This window comes from Diabrotica undecimpunctata, chromosome 3 (assembly GCF_040954645.1).
Source record: "Diabrotica undecimpunctata isolate CICGRU chromosome 3, icDiaUnde3, whole genome shotgun sequence".
NCBI lineage: Eukaryota > Metazoa > Arthropoda > Insecta > Coleoptera > Chrysomelidae > Diabrotica > Diabrotica undecimpunctata.
The window spans coordinates 29,633,746-29,659,883 of record NC_092805.1 but is presented as its reverse complement, the minus strand read 5'-3'; the positions used below and the strand labels follow the sequence as shown (position 1 = coordinate 29,659,883).

Genomic DNA, 26,138 nt, shown 5'->3' with positions numbered 1-26,138 from the left:
TCAATGCACTAATAGCACACTCAAGTTTTTAGCTTTTTCTATTTTTTAGACATTTTATATTTACTTCCTGTCCAAAATCGTCTATTATTTTCAAGATAGTCAAATAACGCCAAAACAGTAAGACTTAGACCGAATGTATGGTTAACAAATTATCTCGAGAATTCAATGAGAAATATAAAAATGCAATGAAAATCAAATAACGAAGTTGGGACTACCACTGTTGACCAATATTTTCATTTTAAAGTTCACTATCGAAATCCTATGTAACTAAGTTTTTAGATCCCAAAATCATTTAGATTGGCAGATACATCTAATAGGCCACACTGTGAGACATATTAATATCTCAGTTAAATTTTAAAGCCACTTGCTTAAAATAATTTCTGAATTTATTAAATTATCACATAAACGAGAAGTATAACAGGTAAGAGGCAATCTTAGAGCAAACAATCATTAGAAACCAGGCAAAAATCCCGGTGGTGAGTTTACCTATCTGCGGTGATGAGTTTACCAATCTCCAAAGGATGCCGGTGATCAGTTTACTATATCTCCGAGGGTCTAATAATTTTATGGGGGGCTATATAGTGATGAGTTCGTACACGTCCATTTTTTTATTATCCTTTCGATCTCATTTGACATATTAAGCACAAGCAGTTTTATTTTAAAATTGCAAAAGACGTCTGATATTTAGTTCTGGCAACACCTAATTTAAGCATAGTACATTACCAGTACGGTTTTAGAAAAGGAAGATCTACGATAGACGCTATACATACGCTAAAACAAGTGATAGAGAAAACATACGAGTACGACGGAGAAACACATACACTTTAAACAGGCCCTTGAGTTTAAGCAACAATAGACATCGAAAGAGAAAGAACAGAAATAATAAAAATAAAAAATGGAGTAAGAGAAGAAGATGAGCTCTCAACGGTACTATTTATTCTATCACTAGACAAGATAATAAAAAAGCTGTCAAACGCAGGAACTATAAACAAGAATGCAGTACAAATAATAGGATATGCCGACGATATAACCATAGTAGCAACTGATAAAAGGGCATTAAAGTAAACCTTCCAAGACTGAGAGAACTGGAAATAAATGAAAATAAAACAAAATACATGAACGTAAGCAAGAAAAAGAAGACATAAAGAACTGACAGAACTGAAGAGATTGAAACATTTAAATATTTGGAGTACCTACTAGTCAATAGAAGAAATGAAAGTACAGCGTTAATTAACAGGTTAAAGAAGATATCCGTGTAAACCGCCTTGTTAATTTTCATCTTTCCTGAGTTGAGCCATTGGACGTCTGTGATTCGTGTTCTATCTGTATTTAGTATTTCCATTTCTTTAACTGCATTATGCACTTTTCCAGCTTGATGTAGACTTCTAACCTTCCAACAACATTCCAAGTCGCTACTTTACAAGGTTTTCGCATATTGATGACTAAAGAGGTCTCTTCTGTCGGATCTTGTTTTCCGAGTTTCATGATCAGTAGAGTATTTGGTTGTGTTTTTTAGCCATGTTGATACTACGGATGCTCATTAAAGAATTTAATGCGTTAGTTTCACTTTGCCTTATGCATCTCCATGCCGTTGATCATTTCTGAAATGATTTTCCATGTCTAGGACAAGAAGATGCCCTTTGACTTTAGAAACAACCACTCTTCCATCCGAAAATATCGTCCAGTAAGTGGGATGTACCGGATGATTATGATTAAGATTATTTCATAGGCAGCTGAGGTTGACATTTGGATAGGAGAGGCTATACGTTGCGCATCACTATCCGTTACAACCCAAATCACTGATAGTGTGATTTAATTGTCATTGATAAATAGTTTGTATTTTACTTTAGGTGTAGTTTAGTGCTTTTATGAATACAAAGACTTAATCAAAAATAAGTTGCTGAATCGTGAGTCTAAGCTTAGATTCTACACAACAGTAATTAGACCAGTGGTCACATATGGATTAGAAACGTGGACTCTTTTAACCACTGATTAAAATCAATTGAGAATATTTGAACGCAAAATATTAAGAAAGACATTTGGATCAACCAATTGTAGCTATGGTTCGTGGAGAATAAAAATGAATTATGAGCTGAATGAATTAATGCAGAGCGCAGATATCATTAGATTTGGTAAGTCACACAGACTAAACTGGCTTGGCCACTTAGAAAGAATGCCAGATAATCGAGCTGTAAAAGGAATCCAGGGATTGAAACCGCAAGGAAATAGTGCAGGAGGAAGGCTCCGAAATAGGTGAATATACGATGTAGAGCAAGATCTTAAAACCATGAACACCAGGCAGTGGCAAAAGAAAGTATCCGACAGGGCAGAATGAAAGAACCTTGTTAAGTAGGCTATAACCCGGGAAGGGTTGTAGAGCCATTAGAAGGAAAATAAGAAGCATAGTATGGTCACGTTGTTTCAAATTAAAGCAAAGAAGTGACCAGTGCATTAACGAAGTTATTACTAAAATGGCTCACAAAAAAAGTTCATTCTTTAATTTATTTTTGTGGTTGATGGAATAACATTAGGTACTATTCCATATGGCATATTTGGTATGATCGTTACGAACTGTAGCTGGTAAATATTAATTTTTTATTATTTAACAATTAGCATGTATTATCTTTTCTGGAGTAATTCGCATAATCAATTGTATGTTGATTTTGTATTTGTCGTTCTTCTTTTGTCATCATAACAACGGATGGGTCTTTGCCTGTGTGGCTATGTCCTCCCATTCAGATCTCTCTGGGGCCCTTCTCCTCCATTGTCTTATATTCATGGTTTTCAGGTCGTCTTTCACGTCAACCAACTTTCTCGTCTTGGGCCTTCCTTTTTTCCACCTTCCACTGTATCTTCTTTTTCGTTTTCCTCTATTCTTGTCGCTGAACATGTTCCAGCCATGACAGTTCATTAACCTAGTCGTTTCTCCCGATTCTCCATGTGCCGTCATCCTTTTGAACCGGGCCATATACTTTTTCAGTATATGGTTACTACGGGTCTAGTCAAAGTTGTGTAGATAGTCATTTTGGTTCTTTTGTCTAATAATTTCGATGTCATCAATCTTTTATTAGCATAGTATGTACGATTTCCACTGGAAATACGTGCATTAATTTCGCTACTTACGGAATTCTTCTGATTGATTTCTGTGCCCAGATATGTGAAGGCATCCACACATTCAATAGTATCAGGTGTTCTTTTGATGGTCATGTACTTAATTTTTATTTCGTTTATTTTAAGCCCTCTTTTTTGTGCTTCAGGATTTTGTGTTTCCATTAGTCGTGTTTTGCTTCTACTAATAATGGTGGCATCGCCTACATATGCAGTATGCATTTGTATTTGTCGTTGGAAACACTTTTTCAGGGCGTCCAGTTGACACCTTTGGGACTTTAAAATTTCTAAAACTTTTACTGCATGATATGAGGAGTATGACTTAAATCAGAAATTTATCCCTACTTGATATCTTTGATGCCTTTTTGTTGAAATTGATTGTCCTAATACGTGCCTGCAGACAATAGGTCAATATAAAGTCATGCCATCCAGTAATACAATAAAACATTTTCCAAAAGAAGTAAACGTCAAGCGCCTACACAAAAGGCCGAATCAATTGTCGAAACAAAACCAAAAAATACCTCTAAAAGAGGTATTACAAATTTCATAGCGAAACCCCGACCGGGAGTAACCGAGAGAGACTTTTTCGCTCTCTCTTATAATACTCACAAGGGGTGGCCGATTCAACCCTGAGAGAAGCAACGACAGGCATTTGTTCTCGAAGAGTGGGGACTCGTCGCCTGCTATTGGTCGCTTTTCTTACATAATCTTCGTTGACGGTCCGCCTTGTAGAATATGTACGTACGGGCGCAGGGGGTGGCGAGCGTTTTCAACCCCAAACAGAGCTCTTAAATACTCGTTTAAATCACTTCCTTTACGATTAAATCTAATTTAATGCCGTTTAATTATGATTGCGATAAACCCTGATTGTTTAATGGGAAAACTGTTTTCCTTCTTTCTCTGTCCCTCTCGCTCAACGGTTCAGTTTTCTCTAGACGTAAGTTTTAACTGGTTTTCCGATTTGCCATTGTCCTATTGTGATGTATATATGATGAGGATATTAGACTTCGGCTATTTTATTTATCAATACAAAGATCCCAATTTTATTTTATTACGCGGTGTATAGTAGATACGAAATATTTCGTTGGAAAACATACAGTGAGAACAACGTAGCAGTTAATTGGTTTTCTAACAACTTTATAAAAAGAAGTTGAATTATCTGATAGAACATAAGCGTAGATATATGTAATTTAAAATTAAATATAAGTTAATAGTAAGTAGTTCGTTTAAAATCTAGACGGTCATCTTATCACATAAAATATTTTATTCTTCCTAATTCTTCTTCTTCTTGATGTGCCTATCCGTTGCGAATGTTGACGATCATCATGGCAATCTTATCTTATCAGCAGCAGCTCGGAAAAGCTGCACTGACGTTGTATTGAACCAGATTTCGAAGTTCTTTAACCAAGATGTTCTTCTTTTTCCTGAACCTCGTTTTCCAAATATTTTTCCTTGCAGGGTTGCTTGTAGGAGAGCATATCTGGATTCATTTCGCATAATATGTCCGAAGAACTGTAACTTTAGAGATTTGATGGTAATCAGTAAAGTTTGTTTCACGAAAAATGGTTGAGTGCTTAATGGTTACCTGAGTTGATCCTATTGTATATACAAGAGTCTCTCAATAAACCACAGGGTCGCACTTCAGAAAGTTTGTTATTTAATATATTTCATTGGTAGCTGTGTAATACAAGATTATAAAAATTTATTAAATTATTTTATATGGTATTTTCAGGTTGTTCAAGTGAATATACTTGATAATTGAACAATTTTTAACATGAAGAAAGTAGTTTTTTTCTTCTACGTGAATAATCGTAGTATATGGATCTAAATTCAGAAAGGTACTTTCCTTCACACTTTTTACAGGCTTAGGGACTGTCAGCAAAAAACTGGCGTGTTTAAAAGTTTTTGCTCTTCCTAATCGGATATCGTTAAAAATGTACAGTAATAATAGTTCTATTTACAGTATATACATACAAACGAATACATAATGACCAAAAAATAGATGAATTGAAAAAAAAATATACAAAAATATATACAAGTTAATATTTACAAAAAAAAATACCCAAAATAACCAAAATATACTTATGAATTCCTAAATACCTAATTCTGTTTCGTTGTCTCTATCCTCTTCAAGATTAATAACAATTGGTTTAATTATGTGATTCAAAGTAACATATGAATTTTCTACGTTCATTACATGGCGTACTGAATTTTTACAACTTTCTGGGGAGATATCATCAACACATTTCCTTATTAATTCGACTACACTACCACTTATAGTCGGAGAAACATTTTGTGACCTAACATTTGACTTTAGTTGGTGCCACATATGCTCTATGGGATTAAATAAACAATAGTAGGGCGGAAGCCGTAACACTGTATGTCCCATGTCCTCGGCCAATGCGTCACAAACATATACTTTTTTAATAGAAAATGATTTTAACACTTCTAACAGTTCATTTTTTAAATAACAGTTTTAGTAACAGTTTTAAATAATAGTTTTCTAACAGGTAGTTTTGAATTTCAATTTTCGTGTTATTTGCACTTGGAGACTTATGTAATTAACGACTGTGGTAACTTGCATTGTCCATTACTATCACACTATTTTGAGGAAGGTTAGGTATAAGACAATTCTTAAACCATTGCTCAAAAAGCTCTGCCGTTGTATCCTCATGGTAGTATACGCAGGAGTCTTTAATGTTTTTTGCAGAAAGCCATAAGGCATTTGGGACCCAACCATTTTTTGATTCTGCATGTAAAATTGTTATTGTTTTCCCTTTGTTTGATGGAGCTTTTGTTTGACACCTGTTGGAAGAATCGGACCATAATTTGGATGGTGTTTCATGAGTGTCAAACCATGTCTTGTCCAGATAAATTATTGGTCGATCTTCTGTACGGTACTTTCTTATGGAAGTTATATATTCAGTACGCCACTTTTGTAAACGATAGGACTCCATAAGCACTTGCCTTTTGTCAATTGTACGATATCTGAAGCCCATTTTAGACAAAATCCTCCAAAGAATAATGCGGCTACAGTTTATTTGTGTATTATCATTAGTAAGCCGTTGTTTTAAAGCATCTAATGTAGGTATCCGTTGCTCTTCGTACATTGTGTAAATTTTTCGTCTTATTAAGTCCTTATCAATTTCGTCAATACATTTGGTAGAACCGGCATCCTTACGCTTCCTTCTTGACTTAATGGGATTTGATGTAATTCTTTTCTCTGTGGTTAGAGGTATTTTCGTTAAATCAGATATTTCACTGGCAGCAGTATTAGTAATAAGTCCTCTTGTAAGTAAAGAACTATATATTGTTTTTACAATTTCTCTAGCGTCAGCAGATAAATGCTTTTTCTTTGCTGGAACACTGGAAGAAGCACCATCAATGTTTTTCCACGGACGCCACATAATGCTGTTTTATAGGTATAAATAGGTATAACACTGGTAACACTTGTAACACTTTCAACTAAATGAAACAAAATGTATATTTAAAAATTTCTCATCGGTTTTATATACTTTTACAAATTATACAGAATAGAGGGAACCTGTATAATTATTCCAGGAATTACTTAACGATCAACAAATTTATTGTGGTCATTAAAAGATCAACCATTGATAGTGAAACTCACTGTTAAAATGTTTACAACTTTATGAAATAAAATGTATTCTAATCGTTTTTATAATTTTATACGATTTTTTAATCGTTTTTATATTACCAGGAATTTATTATACAAACAAGATAACGACACTCCACAGTAGCTTTAATTTTACCTGAATATTTACCTGCTTAACTAATGTTGACTAAGCTGGGGTACTTGCGGTCGGGTTTTATTGCAATCCTTAAGCACTCAACCATTTTTCGTGAAATAAACTATACCTCTCGGTTCTTATTCATTTTTCTGAGGACCTCCTCATTTGTGACTCGGTCAGTCCACAGGATCTTAAGCATTCTCCGATATAGCCACATCTCAAATGCTTCCAGTTTTCTACATATATATTCGTTCAAGGTCCACGATTCAACACCATAAAAAAGGACAGAGAAGACGTAGCATCGCAGCATTCATACTTTTGTATCAAGAGAGAGGTTGTGACTCTTGAAGAAGGCTAACATCCGATTGAAGGTGGATCTAGCTTTTCCAATGCGTGCTCTAATCTCTTGGTTATCGGTTCATTCTTCATTTATTATGGTGCCGAGGTAGTTGTAGTGCGTCACCTTTTCTACAGGGGATTGGTTGACGTAGAGTTGACCTTCTGTTACCCTTTTCTTGCTAATTATCATAAGCTTTGTCTTCTTAACGTTGATATTGAGTCCATATTGTTGACTGTAATACGTGATTTTGTTCATAAGAACTTGTAGGTCTTCTAAGTTGTCCCCAAATACTAATCTGCATATCTGATGTTGTTTAGCCGGTAACCATTTAGTGGAATGCCTTTTTCAGTTTCGTGCAAAGCTTCGATAAATATTCTTTCAGAGTACGGATTGAAGATTAGAGGAGACAAAATACAGCCTTGCCTCACTCCACGCATGATTTTCACATAGTCAGTGTATTCAAATTCAACTCTGAGATTTGCTGTCTGATTCCAGTAAAGATTTCTAATTATTTTCAGATCTTGGTTGTTAATTCCTGTTTCTTTTAATATTTGCATCATCTTGGCGTCCTGTACTCGGTCAAACGCTTTCTCGTAATCAACCAGACATGCGTATACGTCGCAGTTGACGTCTCTGCATCTCTGGAACAAGGCTTGTACTGAGAACAAAGCCTCTCTAGTACCAACAGCATTTGTGAACCCGAACTGGTTGGGGGGAATTTGACTTTCACACAGCTTGTAGATTCTCTTATGAATTATCTTTAGGAACAATTTTAGGAGATAACTCATGAAGCTTATAGTAAGGTAATCTTCGCAATTTTGGTTCCTGGTTTTTTTGGAAGTGCAATAAACTCAGATTTCAGCCATTCTGTTGGTATTTCTTCAGAGTTGTATATGTTGTTGAATATCTTTGCGATTATTGCTATTGATTCGTTGTCCATTCGTTTGAGTAGTTCTGCTTGTATATTATGGATCTGCAAAGCCTGCCGCTTTGTCATCCTTTAATTATGTTCTTGCGGAGTAAACTGCTGTAATATTCTTGGTCCATCTTTTACCTCTTCTTCTAGCTCAAAGGTATTATCTCTTTGGTCTTCAAATAGTTTTTCTAGATATTCTTTCCGCATTCTTATTTTACTCTGTTTGTCCAAGATGATGTTTCCGTCAGAATCAGTTGTATTTCCTTTCTGCCTTCGTCTTAGTCCCAGTCTTAGTCTTAGTCTTATGACTATCGTACGTTGACTGCAGAGTCTCAATTTCTTCGCATCTTTCCCTTGCTTCTTTTTCTTTCGCTTTTCTGATTTTCGTTCTGATTAATATATTTTTGGTTTTATATTTGTCTGGGTCATTTTTGGCTTCTCTTTTCTCGTCCATTAGTTTAAGGATCTCATCAGTCATCCATGATTTTTTCTTCATTAATCTATCTGTCTTTAAGTGTTTATCCTGTACATTTTGAACTATTTCTGTAATATGTTTGATCGTTTGTTCTTCGTTCGATTTATCTCTAATTGCAGTCATTTGCTCGTTTAACGTGGCTTGGACTCTCATCCTCGTATCAAGGTCTTTCAGCATACGTAGGTCGTATGATTCTGCTTTCCTTTTCTGCACTGTTTTGAGTTTGACTCGAAATACTCCCACCAGTGGAACATGGTCTGTTTCCAAGTCTGCTCTAGGATAAGTCTTGACAGATGTAAAGCTGTTTCGGAATCTTTTATTTACTAAAATGTAGTCTATGTGATTCCTAATAATTTTCCCGGGTCTGTCTTGAGGGGATTTCCACGTGTACAGCTTGCGAGGTGGTAATTGGAAGAATGTGTTGGTGACAATTAGTTCTGAGTCTTCTGCGAATTTTTCTAGGAGGTCTCCTCTCTCGTTTCTGACGAAGTCCATGTGCTCCAATGTACTGTGTCTTATCTCCAGCTCCAATCTTGGCATTAAAATCGCCCATAATGATGAGAACTTCCTGTCGAGGAATTTTCTGTATGATACTGTTGATGCTCTGATAAAACTCAATTGCTTCTTCCTCTCCTTTGTCTGCAGTGGTAGCATAGACTTGGATGATGATTATATTAATAGGGTTGGCTTCTACTTGTAGTAACATCACTCTCTCTGATATTGGTATAAAGTTAGTAACGCATTTGGAAACCTTGGGTGATACGATTATTCCGACTCCATATTTATGTGATCCATTACTTTTTCCCGAGTAATATGTCTTGTGATCTTCTATTTGTATTTCTCCAGAATCGGGCCATCTCATTCTGCTATTCCCATAAATTCAATATGCATTCTCTTCATCTCCTGTATTGCATAGTATTATAGCATAGGAATTATTTACGGGAGGCCTATGTTCAGCAGTGGGTTAAAAATGGCTAATGATAATGATGATGATCCCTTTAGATACAATCGTAACATGCACTTTCATATAACAACTTTTACTTAAGATTACATCATTTACTTAAAGTATTCTTTTTTTTTATAGCAGCCACTGTGTATATTAATCTCTGTTTAAAAAAACACATTTCACTTTCTGCAAACTCGCGGTTTTTTAGATTACGTCATCAGCGCACTCCATAAGCGTCATAATCGTAGGAGTTACGGTTGGTTACAAGCTTTTGCGTATAAGTAGGTTGTACAAATAAATGAAATATATAAAGAACTTGGAGTTACAGTGTTGCGATTACTACCTTCCACTTGCGAATGTAATAGCATTGAACTAAGTTGGTCCCAAATGAACGTATGTATAGTCAGAGACAATGTCACATTTAAACTCTAAGCTATTTGTTAACTACTAAATGACTCAATATCAACAATTTCATCTGATAATTAACAAAAAGATATAAGACATGCCAAAGCAGTGCAAAAAAAGATTCGGATTAGATGGTATCCAATCCGAAGACGACATTCATATTTGTTAAGATATGTAATAAATATAAATGTGCTTATTGACATTGTAGTAAACAAAGGTAATTCTGGTTTAAATCCTTGCTGTGGTAAATTTATGTGGTATTCTGGCACGACCATAGGGCCCTTCCTATATGAATTCTGCCAATATGCAAAGTCAAAAGTGGAGCTTCAGGCATTGGGAAAATATGTAACAAAAAGAGGTTGACGCCTTATTGGATGAAATTCCCAGTAACCAGGAGTCAATTGTCTCTGATATTGAAAGCGTCTTGGGAGATGAATTGGATGTTAATAAATTTCGGCGACCAAATAATGAGGATGTCTTTGATATGGGAAATATGGACATCGTGTTTGAAGACCAAATTAACAATCAAGATGAAACAACCCATATAATCAAGAATCGGATATATTCCATATAATCAAGAATCGGAATCGGATAGTGAAGACGATGTAGCGCTAGCAGTACGGCTACCAAAGCGAGATAACTCTATATTTTGGACTCAAAATGAAAGTTATGTAACACAAACAAATCAATTTATTGAAACTACAGGCCCAAATATTCCAAATTCTGCAGAGAACGCCACAGGTGTGTTTTTGGAACTATTTACTGAGGATCTAATTCATCTAATTGTATTTCAAAACAATCTATATTACGTTCAGAAATACGGAGGAGGAAATTGATTTACAGCTACCACAGAAGACGAAGTCCAAACATTTCTTGGAGTAAATTTATAAATGGGTATAAAGGAAATGCCCAGTTACAGAGATTATTGGTCGTCACATGATGAATTACGAGACCCTTTCATCAGTTCGACTAGTCATGTAACAGATTCGCTTGGTTACTAGGCAATTTATATCTAGTTAATAAGAAAAAAATGATAAAACTGATACCGGTTTTGACAAACTTTACAAAGTGCGACCTCTACTGGCCAAACTCACGGAAACGTTTCTTAGAGCACTGAATCCACATGAGTTTCAAGTGATTGATGAGTCTATGATACGATTCAAAGGTTGAATCAGTATCCGACAGTACATGCCCAATAAAACTATAAAACGAGCCTACAAAGTATGGGTTAGAGCAGATTTAAGCGGATTCATGTGCGAGTTACAGATATATACCGGTAAGTGGTATATGGTGAAATTCCAAGGAAAAAAACTTACACCGAACAACGATTCGTACAGGATCTAACCAGGGTCTTAGTAAATAAACACCATCAATACAAAGTGCTCTTTGACAACTGTTTATTATAAAACTTACGAGGTCGCTGGTTAAATGATATTAGATAAATAATAATAAAAGAAAAATTGCAATATTTTGTTTGTAAATAAATTAGAGAAAATTAGCAAATACAACTGTGAATAAATTACGAAATTAACTAGCCATACTCATTATTGTTGTCTGTACAACGTCGGGACGCCCGCCGCCGTCGATAGGACGAGAACCGATCACACTAGGTCCGTTTGGTTCGCTGTCTTGGGATGAAGTGATTTGAGACTTAAGACGGTCAGAAAAGAACCCTCTAACCGTTACGTGTAGTCTGTATACCAAGAGGGTACACCAATAAATCACTCTATTTTATTGCGATTTTGAGTGGCGATAATTTAAGTTAATTGTCACGGTAATACGAAACCGTACACTTTTCTATATTTGTGACCCAAAATAAAAAAGAGAAGCCAAATTTTCCGCCCTTAAAACATAATAAATGAGATAGCCAGTTTAACAATTTTACAAAATAACAGAAAGCAATATATTTTAACAAAGTCATTAGAATACAGCATTGAATTAGATCACATTATAGTACACGAAAAGAAAAATATTAATAGTAAAAATATGAAAAGACAACAAACAACAACTATTTCAACTGTATTGATCTTCAGAGATCTTTATTGTCGGACGGAATTTACGCAAGTGGAACCGTTCAAAAAAAGAAAGAATTTACTGCGTTGAAGTGGATGGATCGCAGAAGTGTGATTCTTTAAGCAAATCACCAAAATCCAGCAACAAACCAAGTTGTAAAGACAAGACAAAAAGACGCTACTCTGAATGAGGATTCATGTCCACAAATGGTAGTGCTATACAACTCACATATGAGATATGTTGACAAATTTGACTTGCTAAAAAGTCTTTATGAGGTGAATCGTAAATCACACAAGTGGTGGCATAAAATATTTTTTTAATTTAATAAAAATCGGGCTTCAAATGATTAAGGCTTGCTTATTTGCATTTTATGTTGTATTATAGGGTTTTGTTATAAATCGTTTTTTTTATTTAACTAGTAATTTTCATAATAGCTTTCTTTTATTTTTATTTTTAAATCTCATCTTGTTTGGTAACATAAAAATGTTATTCGAATAAAAACTACAAAACTGATACCAAGCAAAAAGTTAACCTATAATAACAATTTCCAAATCGTTAGTAAATATGTAATTTTTATAAGTATCTAACACCTGCATCAGATCATTTAGTGCAATTATCACTTTTGTACAAACTTATAATAAACATAAAAATCACTCCAATCAGTTCATTGTAATAGAAAACGGTGTATTTTCAAAAAAACTGACTTTTTAACCAGGAATTCAATTTACTGTCATTGATCTGGAAATAATTAGGCACATGCCGTATGAGTAGAGACGCACATCCCGTTTTATGTTTACACTTGAATTGAAATTGTTTTTTACGATTCTTTTTATTTCGGTCCTTTGTGTGCTGCATGGATCACTTGCAGTTGCATAAAATTAAAATCGAATTTTTATTTGGACGAGCGGAAAATGGGTCTCTCTGTTAAGTGAATATGTTAAAAACCCGTGAATATTCAAATATTCTGGTTACTACAGGCAAAGTTACAAAACGAATAATGGAATGTGAAGGTCACTGTAATGTCGGAATTTAGATTTTGTAGTATACAATTTTCTGATTGTGTATTTTATTACAATGTCCTTTTTAGAGATAGCGGAGATGGCACGAATGTTCTTAGATAAAGATCGGGGGTGAAGGAATTAATAGACCCAAAACATAGAAAAAGATACATGGATTGACTAACTGAAGAAGCTGTATACAGAGAGACAACACATGACGTTAGAAACGGAAACGAAATAATCACAAACGACAAATAGCCAGAAAACTACAGAGTTATCAACTTTGTACCAAATCAAGCGATGGATAGTATTTGAGGCACACAAAATGAACGAGTCCACGTTGCTCAGAATTGGAAGAGAAGTGGGCGTGGTTCTTTGAAGAAAAATACGATAGCTACTAGAGCTAAACCAGAAATATGGAATAAATAATACAAAGAAAAATAATAAATAATTTGCCGTAATGTACAGAAAAGAAGTTATAAAAAAATACTATAAAAGAGCACCACTTTGTGTTGTTTGTGAAAATGAACGAAAACTCAAAACGAAAGTACATATCATCGTCAACCAAGCAACATCAGGTAACTTATTTTCTTCGACTATACATGAGAGCAATAACAAAACAACGAACGAACCCTGCAAACCAGCTATTATTGTTTTTGGTTTGGAAGACGAATTAAAATGTGGTGTAATGGTTAGAAATGTTATAAGTGGTGTTACTTTATTGCGATTACGTCGAAATCTGTTGAGATTTTTTCAAAACTAGTCATTCAGATATTCCACGTGAGATTTCGTAGCAAATGAAACAAAAAGCACATTTTTATCAAAAAATTGAGTTAGGTGGTGTTGCTTGATTGACGATAAAATATAAACAAATAGTAAGCAATAACCAATATACATATAACCATATAGACAAATAAACAGTCAATAAACAAACCTACTTCATATGCTCATTCAGCAAACCTGTTAGCAATCATTTACTTGGGTCCAAGAGAAAAAAATATTGATAAATAAATTAAACAATACAAAATTAAGTATTACATGCAAGCCAAATTTATTATCAACCGAATTAAAGATTTAATTGGACATATTTATTATTAATTTAAATCTTATAAACAGAAATGCCCAGTACAAATTAATAACTTCGTACATTTGTACAGAAAGTTATATATAAATATAAATTTCTGTCGAGGACCTTAATGACGTAAGCATATTTACAAATGATCTTAATATTGAATGTTGTTAAAAAACAATTAAAATTGAAAATTTACCTGGGCCAGTATTATATCATGATATGTAATTTTTTTCGTTCTTATATTCTACATACAAAATTTAGTGTTATATACAAAAAAACAGTAGTGCTCAAAACGTAAAAAAATTATGGAGTGTACCTCTGCAAAAATCACTAACACTACACTAAACTGGGTACAATAGCAGAAAAATAAAAAAGATCAGAGATTTTTCTTTTTTTATATTGACTATCAAACGGACAGATTAGAAGCCTTCGAGTTATGGGCCTACAGAAGGATATTAAGAATAAGTTGGGTGGATAGAGTCACGAATGTCAAGATGTTGAGAAGAATGGGAAAAGATAAAGAGGTTTGAAATACAATTAAAGTCAGAAAACTGCAATATCTGGGACATGTCATGAGGGGCGAGCGTTATAACTTGTTGCAATTATTAATGCAAGGAAGAATACAGGATAGAAGGAGTCGCGAAAGAAGACACATCTCCTGGTTAAACAATTTAAGAGCTTGATTTAACTGCACTTCTGCTGACCTCTTTAGAGCAGCGGTATCGAAAGTGCGAATTGCCATGATGGTTGCCAACCTTCTTAGAGGAGATGGCACATGAAGAAGAAGAAGAAGATCAAACGGAAATATTCAGCTTAGTCATTTAATCTGCTGTTACATAATTCATAAAAAATAGGTAAAAATTTACATCGACCTGTGAGCTTATTTAGCTGCACCTATTGCAATTAAATATAACCCATTCTGCACCAAATTAATCTTTACTTTTGGTTTTTTACGTACAATTTCGTTGATATCAGTTATAACCATACTGCCACTAACACTATTGCCCCAAAAATACTTTTGTTGTCCAAAAGATGCTCAAACAATACCTAAACAACAAATTAAAGCCAAAAGGCCTCGTGGCGCTTAGTACTGGCAGAATAAAGCCAGCTTGGTAGGTAATGAATCTCAATTCTCACACATGTATGATTTTTGCTGGTAAAAATCCCCAGCTCGCCAAGACACTCCACGTTGAATCGTTTGATCACCGGTATTTCGTCGATTCTCTACCGATCTTAATGTAAATTTCGATATAAGTTTGTGTAAACAAACAAGTGAATGATTATTCTGATCCAAAGAACTTAATTTAAACTTTATTAAGGACTGGATGTGAAATACGTGAATTAAACTTTCTAGATTTTTTTTAAACTGTTACAACTTGTTTAATACCACACTGGATTACAGATCACAACTAAGGCGGCTCTCGACCTAACACACTGCGACCTTTGTATATCTATTGTGCTTTCATTTGTCACTTAAAGTCCTTAATACAACTTATATTCTCTTGATTAGCTTCCACAGTTTGAGAAGAGTCCATTCATATAGACTGATGCTTTTGGTTTTTCCTCTCTGAGTTTTAAATATCGCAACCTTGTGAGTCCTGAATGACATAAAGGCCATACTCTCATAAGATGTGCAGAGTGGTGTTCTTTTTTTCTACATAGAACTGATAATGTTTATTGAGCCTACCGGGTCCAGTCAGTAGTACCACTCACCCTGACAGTTTTTCGATTGTGGGTTAGTAAATCAGGTGTTAATTTGGCTGAATGTCCCTTAATGAACTCTTGAGATGTCTTTGTCCTGACTATTGTTTTGTGTGTATGTTCGCAACCCTAAAGCAGGGTTTCATGTCAAATAATGGCGCACCATCACCTTCTCGGGTCAGTTTATCAGCCTTCTCATTTCCATCCTAGCCTTTGTGCCTTGAAACTAATAACTATTTTTTTACGTACGTAAACTAAAGTCGTACGTTGCCATGTTATCAAATCCACTGGTAACTTTAACATATTAATATATAAGATCAAATAATGTAAACTTAATTTTAACCTACAACTTTTAACGGGTTTTTACCCAGATATTAAGTGGCTTTAAACATGTATACCTAGTAAGTATTAACCACATTTTGCATTAACCTTGGTCAAAATATAAATTTCACGTTCTTTTTAACTAAAGGGGTTATACTTTTTAGGACACTGATGATGGAATATGGATTCCGAAAACGTTTTGTCTTTATGATATAGCCCGATTGGGTTTTTTAAATATATTCCTTTTATAAAGGTGTACAAAAAGGGCGTATATGTTATGTGAAATTATGAATATAATTTCAGTTAATGAGGACTGTATTACATAGGGCTGGTTCAAATAAATTAGGGTATGTGGTAAAAGGTTATACAGATTATAGCAAATTAAGTTTATACAAGGTCTTACCAATTCTTCTGCTGCACACATACTCACGGTATTTACAGGCTTTCAGTCGCGGTTGTTCTTCATACGGGGAATCTGTCTGGGTACCGGATTCTGAACACGTGTCTCGCGGTACTGACACTGAGATCACGAGATATAGCACATTTACGTCTGTACACGATTTAAAACAGTATTTGCGGTATTTTTTGCGTAACTATAAGCGGAAGAGGGGGAATTAGAGTAGAAAAAACACCCTGTCACCAACGACAGTCAACAGGAAAGAGGAGCGTCTGTTCTCAGCGCTGACAGGCAAGAGAGGTGCGTCTGTACCAAGCGATAGGTAACAGGCAAGAGAGCGTCTTCTTGTTCGCTATTTTAAAACTGTCTGTATTTTTAATGGAGTGGGGTTGAAATGTGAGTAGGAAGGGTTGAAGAATGGGAAATAATTGTAAAATTGTGGTATAATGGTAGTTAGTAATACAGCGAAAAAATGGCACGATTTTTCGCATGTGAAAAAATTGAACAAAAGGATTTTAACAATTTTTTTTAACTGATTTGGTATTCCTAGCTCTTGCATTGCTTTGAACATTTCTCTTTTATTCACAGAATCATAGGCTGCTTTGAAGTCTATATATATATGTGATGAATATCAATGCTGTATTCCAGTGTTTTTTGTAAAATTGTCAATCTGATGTCGATTTACAAACCCCCTCTGAAACCAGCCTGGTATTTTCCTACTATCCGTTCTGCATATGGTGCCATACGGTGACATAGTACTGTGGAAAATATTTTATACGCTGCATTTAGAAGCGTAATTCCTCTGTGGTTAGAGCATTCAAAGATATCTTCTTTTTTGTGTATGGTGCAAAGTATTCCAATATTCCAATCATTAGGGAGGGATTTCTGTGTCCATATTTCTTTTATAAGCTGCTGTAATGCCATTATGGTATCGTGGCCACTTTCTTTATATAATTCAGCTATGAGATTATCTATTCCGGGTGATTTTTTCTGGCTAGTTTTTTAACTGCATCTTTAACTTCAAGAATCGTTGGTGGTTTCTCTTTCCTCTCGTCTATTACCCTTACCTCATCTCTTTCGTCTTTCAGGTTTTGTTCTTCTTCCTCTATATTAAGTGCCTGGTTATAGTACTTTACCACCCATCTATTCAATACATCTTTCCTTGTTGTTAATAGGTCGCCATTCTGACTTCTGCATTGTCTTGTGGTTGCCTTAAATTATTTTTTGTTGCTGTTAACTTTGTTCTAGAATGCTCTGAATTCTTTCTTCCTGTTCAGGTTTGCTATATATTTAAGTTCCTTATTTAAGTGGTTTCGTTTTTTTATGTATCCTTTTTTCTTCTCTTCTCTTTGTCTGATAATTCTCTATAGTTGTTCTAGTTCGTCGGCTAAGCATCTTTCTGTAGGCTTCATTTTTTTGTTGTTGCATTTTTGCATTTATCGTCTAACCAAAATGATTTTTACGGGCACAAATTTCTGCTCTTATTTAATCTTTCGCTGCTGCTTCAATGTCTTCCTTTTTTCTGGTCTAGTAGGAGTCTATATCTGTCTGGCCTTCTTTATTTACATTTAATTCCTTAGCCTGTTAGTGATGTTTTCCGAGTACCGTTCTGCAATTGTCGCATCTCTCAGCTTTTGTACATTCCATTTTTTTCTATCCATTTTATTTTCTTTACTGGTGTTTGAAATTTTAGCCCTCAATGTTAAGATCATTAGGCAATGATCTGAGTCTATGTTTGCGTGTCTATAACTTCTTCAGTTTATTACGTCTGTTCCATGCCTTGAATCTATTAAGATGTGATCAATCTGACTCGTTGTTCTTCCATCAGGAGAGGTCCAGGTTACCGTGAATGTTCTTGTGTTCAAAATAGGTGCTGCGACTGTCATATTTAGTGCTGCTGATAAGTTTATCAGTTGTAAATCAATTAGGCGACTTTCCTCTACTTAATTCTAGGTTTTAAACTGGAAAGGATCCAATAGGACTGAAAACGTTCTGAAATTTTATAAATCCGTTTTGAATATTCTTAACTTTTTAACAATTGTATACCATTTATCACAAGGAGTTTTTAATTAATAATAAGTTTTTTACATATTTCCATAAAATAACTGAACAGTAACTTAAATCCACGTACTATTTTTCTGTGGTTTCTGGTTTATAATTTTACTTTAGTAAGTAGTAGTAATAACTTTTTTGTAATTTTTCTTGCCCTTTTCATGTTTTATTTATTTTTATTTTAATACATCCAACACAACAAACCTACGCGTAAAATACATTCCAAAACAAATTTAATGCTTTTAATTTATGCTATTCCTCACAAACGATCGATTTATTACGCCTTTCCCCACATCAATCATAAAGACAAAGCATAAATACACTAACAAAGCTTATTATATCTCAGTGTGGTTGTTTCCTGCTCGCAATTTAATCCGTTTCTGCATTTCATCGATCTTTATCTAATCTTTGATTCGCTAAACGCCGATTTGCCATCCTTAATATCCCACAGAGACGGATTTTAATCGTTCTGCTAAAGAGGGAGTTTATTAAAAGGGCAACCGTGCTAGAACATAGCAAATAAAATGAACTAAAGTAAAGAAACTCATAAAATATTTCTGCTGCCAACCTTACATTAATTTTACTTGTATAATTGAAAAAATATTATATTCGTTTATACGATAATGAAAAATAAATATTTATTTATATTACTTTATACTATAAGATGTCGCTACATATTTTCGGACAGCTATATTGTCATTATACTCAAAAAAAAAGGTAAAATTAATGATTAAAAAAAATTAAACATAGTCCAGTTGTCAGAAATTTGACCTCTAAAAACAAAACAAACAAGCTGGATTTTGCTAAGAGTGTCAATTCCATCTTGAACGGTCGTCCATAATAGTTGGGTCAGTGGGTAGCCCCATTGTTCTTAGATCTGACCATATATTGTCTCTCCATCGCATTCGTGGGCGTCCTAAGGGCCTTCTTCCTGTGGGGGCCTCCTCCCATATTAGCTTGGCAAGGCGGTTATTAGGCAGTCTATGGACATGACCAGCCCATCTTAGACGTTGGGATTTAATCTCTTGGACTATATCGCCCGCTCTATACATTTGCTTGACCTCAGCATTTGTTCTCATTCGGCATTGGTTACTATTAATGTCGTGATAAGGCCCAAGGATTCTTCTGAGGATTTTTCTCAGAAGAATCCTTTTTCCCCTTACACTTTATGTTTAAATGAACTACCACTGTAACACTAGGTCGTATAAAACATTTTGTATAAGAGTATAATGTAACTGTTTGTATGTGAAAATAAAACCATTGCTTCTACATATTGCATATTTTCTGACCTATTAGACCTTCCTAAGACTTTAAATAAATATTTCAAAACCAAAATTAACCAAATCAATTCAGTCGTTTTCGATTTATTATAAAAAAATAGTTATAAAAATATAAAATGACGTTTAACAAACGTCATTTTATGACGTTTATATTTTATAACTACATGGATCAATAAAACTAAAACTGGAGAGGTGAAGTCGTATAAAACATTTTGAATTTACAATTAGGTACACACAAAATAAGGGTCATATAGGGCATAGAGCTCTATAAGCCGCCTATGCTAAAGTGATTCTTCTTTGCAGTTCAGCAGTTTGGTTGTCCCTGTCAATTTGAATTTCATATGTATATATAGTGTAGATGTGCGCTGGCATAAATATAACAAAGAAAAAGAAAATATTTATAACTTCAACCACAACGATATAAAACCAAACACTCACTAACCCCTCCCTGGAAACACAGCCCTTAAATCCACGATGCTTTCTGTAGCTAGCTTCTCATCGATCTTTCTCTCTTTCCCTTCCGCTTTCGCTAAACGAATTATCACCGAACGAACACAAGCCCTTGTGGCAATAAATGATCTTGCCGTATTTCCTGATATTGTTTTATTGAGATGTGATATTCCAGATTTCGAGAATACGGTATTGTGGGACTTGAAGGGAGCCTAATGACGCTTTAAACCAAAGACATTTAGCTGGTGATTTTCTTCGAAATATGTGATTATCGATTATGTATTGAAAAGGAATTGAATTTAAGTTTTAAAACCTTGGAGATTTTTATAGTAGGGGCAGAAACTTAGCTGGAGAGTTTTTATGAAATAAGTTATTTTGATGTCCTAATTTTTATAAATAACTTCTTTAGACGTTTTAACCCCTAGATGTGAAATCATTTTCAAAATACAATTTATAAATATACACAATTTTGAAACAAACCATCTTGGTAGTATCACACAGTTTCAAAAACACGTTAAGCCAGAAAGCATCAACGCGCTTATTTTGTCTAGGACCAAAGGATTTTTTTTGTACTTCCGACATCAAAATTATATTAGTTTTTATGTGTGCATGGCAATTTGACGTTCTGACAATTAAAACAAGGAAAAACCATTATGGTCACTTTTGGAGCACATGGTCTGTGGATAAAATTTTTTGTTCTTGGTTTTAGTCCAGACCATGTGCACCAGGTTGTCCCACACAGTTTGTAATGCATATACAAAATATATTGCAACAAATATACATATTATGGAATTCTATTACATTAACTTCTTAACAGTACTTGCATGGGTATCAAAAAAACACTTAATGCACATAAAAGTAGTTGAGGGGCAGCCTGGACAATTGTTCTTATTGTGGATCGGGAGCACCCCTGACCCCTAGTGTGTAGCAATGATAAAACTATTTTTTCTCGGAAAGAAGTAATAGGTATTGTGTTACCCGTAACATATTTGTAAAGCACATGCTCATTGACAACTTCCGTATTAGTCAAAAGTTCGATAGCAACTTTCCGGTACCACTTGATACTTCTACGAATGGGAGAACTGTATCCGCTTTTTGGTCCGAAACATCAATAAAGGCTTTTGCTGCATTGTATTCGACAACAGTCGATGGCTTAGCAACAGGTCCACGTTTAATCTCTACTTTAATCATTGAAGGAGGATCCTTAGTGGTTGGAAAGAGAACGACTCTCTTATATTTCCACTTGCTGACAATAACTTTTCTGTTGCTCTGTAAAGATTTAATTTCTCCTCGTTTGGGCTTGAAATTTACGATAGCTTTTGGATTGTGTTTCCCGTTAGAGCGTAATGTACAAACTAAGTGTGTGCTTTGTCTGTTTGTTTAACTTGTGTGCTAGTGCAACGCTTGTATAGACATTATTCGTGAATAATGTTCTTCCGGTACCTAAAAGCGGTTGCAAGAGTTCCATAACTACCCTAGAAGCTAAGGATTTCTTTGATGGTATTTCTTTTCCCCCGTAAAGTTTCACCGCATATGTATAACCTTCAGATATACAAAGTTTAAATAGCTTGATCCCATATTTATGCCTTTTTCCAGGTATACATTGAAGAAAGCTTAACTTTCCACGAAAAGGCACCATTGTTTCATCAATACAAAGAGAATTGTTAGGCGTACAAATTTTCTGAAATTTACTATTCAAGACTGTTATAAGAGGTGGGATTTTGCATAGTATGTTATTTAGTGGAATATTTTCATTATCGGAAATATGAAAACAATGTAAAAGGGCCTCGAATCGGTTCCTGCTAAAACTGCAACTTTGAGAAATTGCGTTTTTATAAAGTGGATTGTTCCAATAGTCTCTCACCTCTGGTTTCTTGTCTAATGCCATCCACATTATAACTGCTAAAAAACGAAGTAATTCATCTATATCTGTGTCTTGCCATTTGCACAAAAGCGAATAATTTTTTATGATTTTATTTACAATCCCCTCAACTACTTTCTGTTAAGCATATCTATTTGTTTCTGTTACTAACAAATCTTAAATTTCATTATTAACAAATGCTAAGTAAAAATCAATCGGTCATGACCACGTAGCTGCTCTTCATCAATGTTGAATCCTGGACTATCAGTGAATTCAAATTTATGTAGTTCTGTTGGGCCATCTATTTCTTTCCACAATATTTTATCTGCTCTTAAATTAACATTTCTTCAGTTTCTCTGGGTTCTAAATAATCAAAAAATTACAAACACAAAATAAAGAATTGCAAGTAAGACATCTTACCAATTACTAAGTCATCGACTAAATTAGAAGGACCTGCTTCGTTATACAACTTTTGTTTCTTTCTTCATCTACTAACATCGTCACCCCTTTCTAGGAAGTAAAAAAATATGAAATAACAACTATTAAAACATGTTTTTGGTAAAACAGATTTTTATTGTTTTTCTATTTTTCATTGCAGGTGAAGATATGGTTTCAAAACCGCCGAATGAAATGGCGGAACTCGAAAGAACGGGAACTTCTTGCAGCCGGAGGATCCAGAGAACAAACTCTTCCAAACAAGAACAACCCTCATCCCGATCTAAGTGACGCAGACGGAGATAAGCCGAAGTTGGACCTTAGTGACATGCAAGACATTTCTCCTGCGGGTTCACCCGTTGACCACCAAAGGGAACCATCTGGGAATTCTGTCAGCTCTGGGCCAATAAATTACCAGATGTATGAAGGTATGGACTATGAGAGCTCAAACGATAGTGATGAAGAGATAAATGTCACCTGATTTGTTATTAGGAAGAAAATAGAGTAAACAATGAAGATTTAGTGTTTTAATTAAAAGTTTCTTTTGTATATATATTATTTGGTTTTTGGTGTAAAAAGTAAGAATATTGTCCATTCTAACAAAATTATTTCAACATTTTTTTAAATCTATGTTGTTATTAGGACTTTTATGTATACAGTAATGAATTGGATGTTTAATAGATCTTTTAAAAACTAAAATAATAAAAACCTACTTTGAAAAAGGGAAAAATTAGGATTGAAAGCAGAAATATAAACTATTTTTTATATTAAATTATCCTGGGTCTTTTACTCAGTTACTTACTGTACTACTTACTTAGGCCTAGAAGTTTTGCTTACTAAAACAGTATTTTACCATTTCATAAAAACTACATTTCTATGGTAAATTATTTTTAGACTAATGCTTGATCAATAATGTTATAATAATGCTCTATGTAATACATTTATATTTGTTATATTATACAAATATATCTTACGAAAAATTATGAATGAAATTGCAGGCTAGCTTATGACTGGAGTACATACCAAAAGCATGAAGGCTAATAAGGGTTGCTTTTTTAACTAAAACCTGATAAAACCGAGCAGGAAAAAGTTCAGTCTCAAGCCGATAAGTCTGATGTCATTAGTACTGAAAACTCTAGAAAAACTGCCCGATAGGCATATTAGGGATGGTGTATTGGTTTAAAGTCCTGTTCAGTGTATCAAGTAGGAGTCTCTATAGAAAAATAGCACTACACCGTCTCGTACAGAGGGTGCAGTACGTCCTGGAAAACCAAGAGATGATGTTAAGTGTATTTCTTGATACATAGAAAGCATTCGACAACACCTACGAAGCAATACCATGGGCGATTACATGGGTAATATTACATTCAAGGCTTACTTAGAATCAGCAGATAGAACAAATAACCAAGACAGTGATAACTGCGTTAATAGTAGCCAGACGCACTTATAGAAAAATGTGGGATTTAAAAAAGGGATGTTTCGTGGCTCTTATAAACACAAAGGAAGTTTCACATAGTCTCACATTTACTTGGACTTAAGTAATAAAGCAATTCAAATCAGTTATTGATTAAGTATGTAATTCTTAAACAACATAAATACGTCAAAATATTAGATGCAAAGAATACAGAGGATCAATGTGCGGAATACACCAGATCATCAAGAGCAGTACTTAGAAACTCAACAATAAAAAAATGGCCTGGATGCCACTTAAAAATAGCATCCAAAACAAATCTACTGACTTTTTATACAAACTGAGATTGTCCACTAAATTTGAAGTGAAGAATTTTGGATACTTTGTGGAAGAAATATTAGAAAGATTAGAGAAACAAGCATATCTAAAGCACACAGCAGTTTTAGAGCAGGCCGATTGTGTATCGACAATTTATTTTGTCTAAATCAAATTTTAGAAACAGAAGGCTGAGCAATTTACGAATCCCTATTTCTGTATCTCTAAAATACTTACAATTGCGTACCAGTTAACAATGGACTGGAAGTATATTTCTCAAGATATTAAACCGTTTCAATAATTTTTCTAGGTATCACGATAAATCTTTTTTTCCGATTATTATCTGTATCTATCAACAATTCGAAAAAAATGTTCCTTATAAAAGTTGCTTATTTTTTTTATGAGGAATCCAAATCTTCGATCAAACGAGAGTTCCCATTTAAGATTTTAAAGTTACCCCTCTCCTCGCTCAAGTGGGCCTGGTGGGAGTCAGCCACGAGCACAAACGAAACAAATGTCTTAATCTTAAAAATTCGGAAAAAGTTGATCGACACTATTGCGTAAATTTACACTGAATATCATAAAATATCAACATACAAAAATGTTAATTCGTTCTTTCTATCACGAAAAATTTCTTAAGAAACTTAAAACTACATAGAATTATCAAGTCAAGTGCAATTGACATTCATTCATATAATAAATCTCCCTTTTGTCAAATCTTAATACACATCTTTTCTATTATCAAATCTTATATTTCAATATAATTTACTCATCTTAATGCTTTTAAGGTCATTTTAAACATCCTAATTCAACGTACTGTAATAAACTTTCTCTCCAAAAAATTTATGTTATTATACATTTGTAAACATTTAAAACATGTACAAAGAATCTTGTGAATAGCCATGTATATTATGTTGTGTGATATTGACACCAAATATTTTTAACTAAGAGCACAATCACATACGATTTTGTTTTTGTACATATTTATTGTAATTATCATTCACTTAGGAATAATTCAGATATTAGAATACCTTGTAATTACTAATATACATCAAATTCTTGTACATATATACTTATACCTCACAATTTCCAAAATATAAATGTATAAATAAACAAAGAAAATGCTATGACTTTTTATTTATAAATTAAAATAACTATGTCGACTACTTTTCAACAGTGAAAAGATTTTCAAGAACACATTTTTTTGGAAGTGTGAATGAAATTAAAAAGGAAGTCAATTTTGGAGGAAAATAGCTGTAAGTGTTATTATAATAGACATACTTTTAGCAACACAGTACATTGCAAAGAAAAACTGTAAAAAAGTGAATCAAAAATAGGTCTGAATCTTTAAAGTACCCAAAAAGAAAGCGAAATTTGTTGAAGAATAAGCTAAAAGGCAAAACGTAAAAAAATGTATATGATTATAAACGTATAAAATAAAATTTAGACAATTGATGGATTCGACTGTTACTTGATGAAAATTCATTTTATGTAACAATAAAACACTGAAAACTTCAAAAGTCTTTAAAACTTCCACAAAAATTATTTAAAACTCTTATCACTATAGCTGTTTCGGCTGATTGCTTTTCGCAAGTGATCTATTTTTGGCATGCGTTTACACTTTATAGTCTCTAATGAAATAGTACAAATCCAATCATTACATCTGAAATTTTACATCTTCTTAAAGTTTGCATAAACTAGGACTACTTTGAATTTAATAATGAAATACAGTAGACTCCCTCTATAACGAGAACTGAAATGACAGACTAATTACCTCGTTATAAGCCGATCTCGTTATATCAGACAATAATAATACTGTGCATACATATGAATCTGTAGTTTTCTAAACCATTAACTTCCTATAGTGAAGCCATTCGGAGCAATGTAAGATGC

At 34.0% G+C, this 26,138-nt stretch overlaps 1 protein-coding gene across 1 annotated transcript in view; it reads left to right on the top strand.

Moving 5' to 3' along the window:
- The window catches only part of Dbx (homeobox protein Dbx), a 74,576-nt gene extending 49,339 nt beyond the window's left edge, over positions 1–25,237 (top strand). Inside the window, exon 4 of the mRNA XM_072524277.1 lies at positions 22,683–25,237. Within this exon, the coding sequence (XP_072380378.1) occupies positions 22,683–23,000 (318 nt within the window). The 3' untranslated portion in view covers positions 23,001–25,237. The remainder of the gene's footprint in view (positions 1–22,682) is intronic.
- The last annotated feature ends 901 nt before the right edge of the window (positions 25,238–26,138 follow it).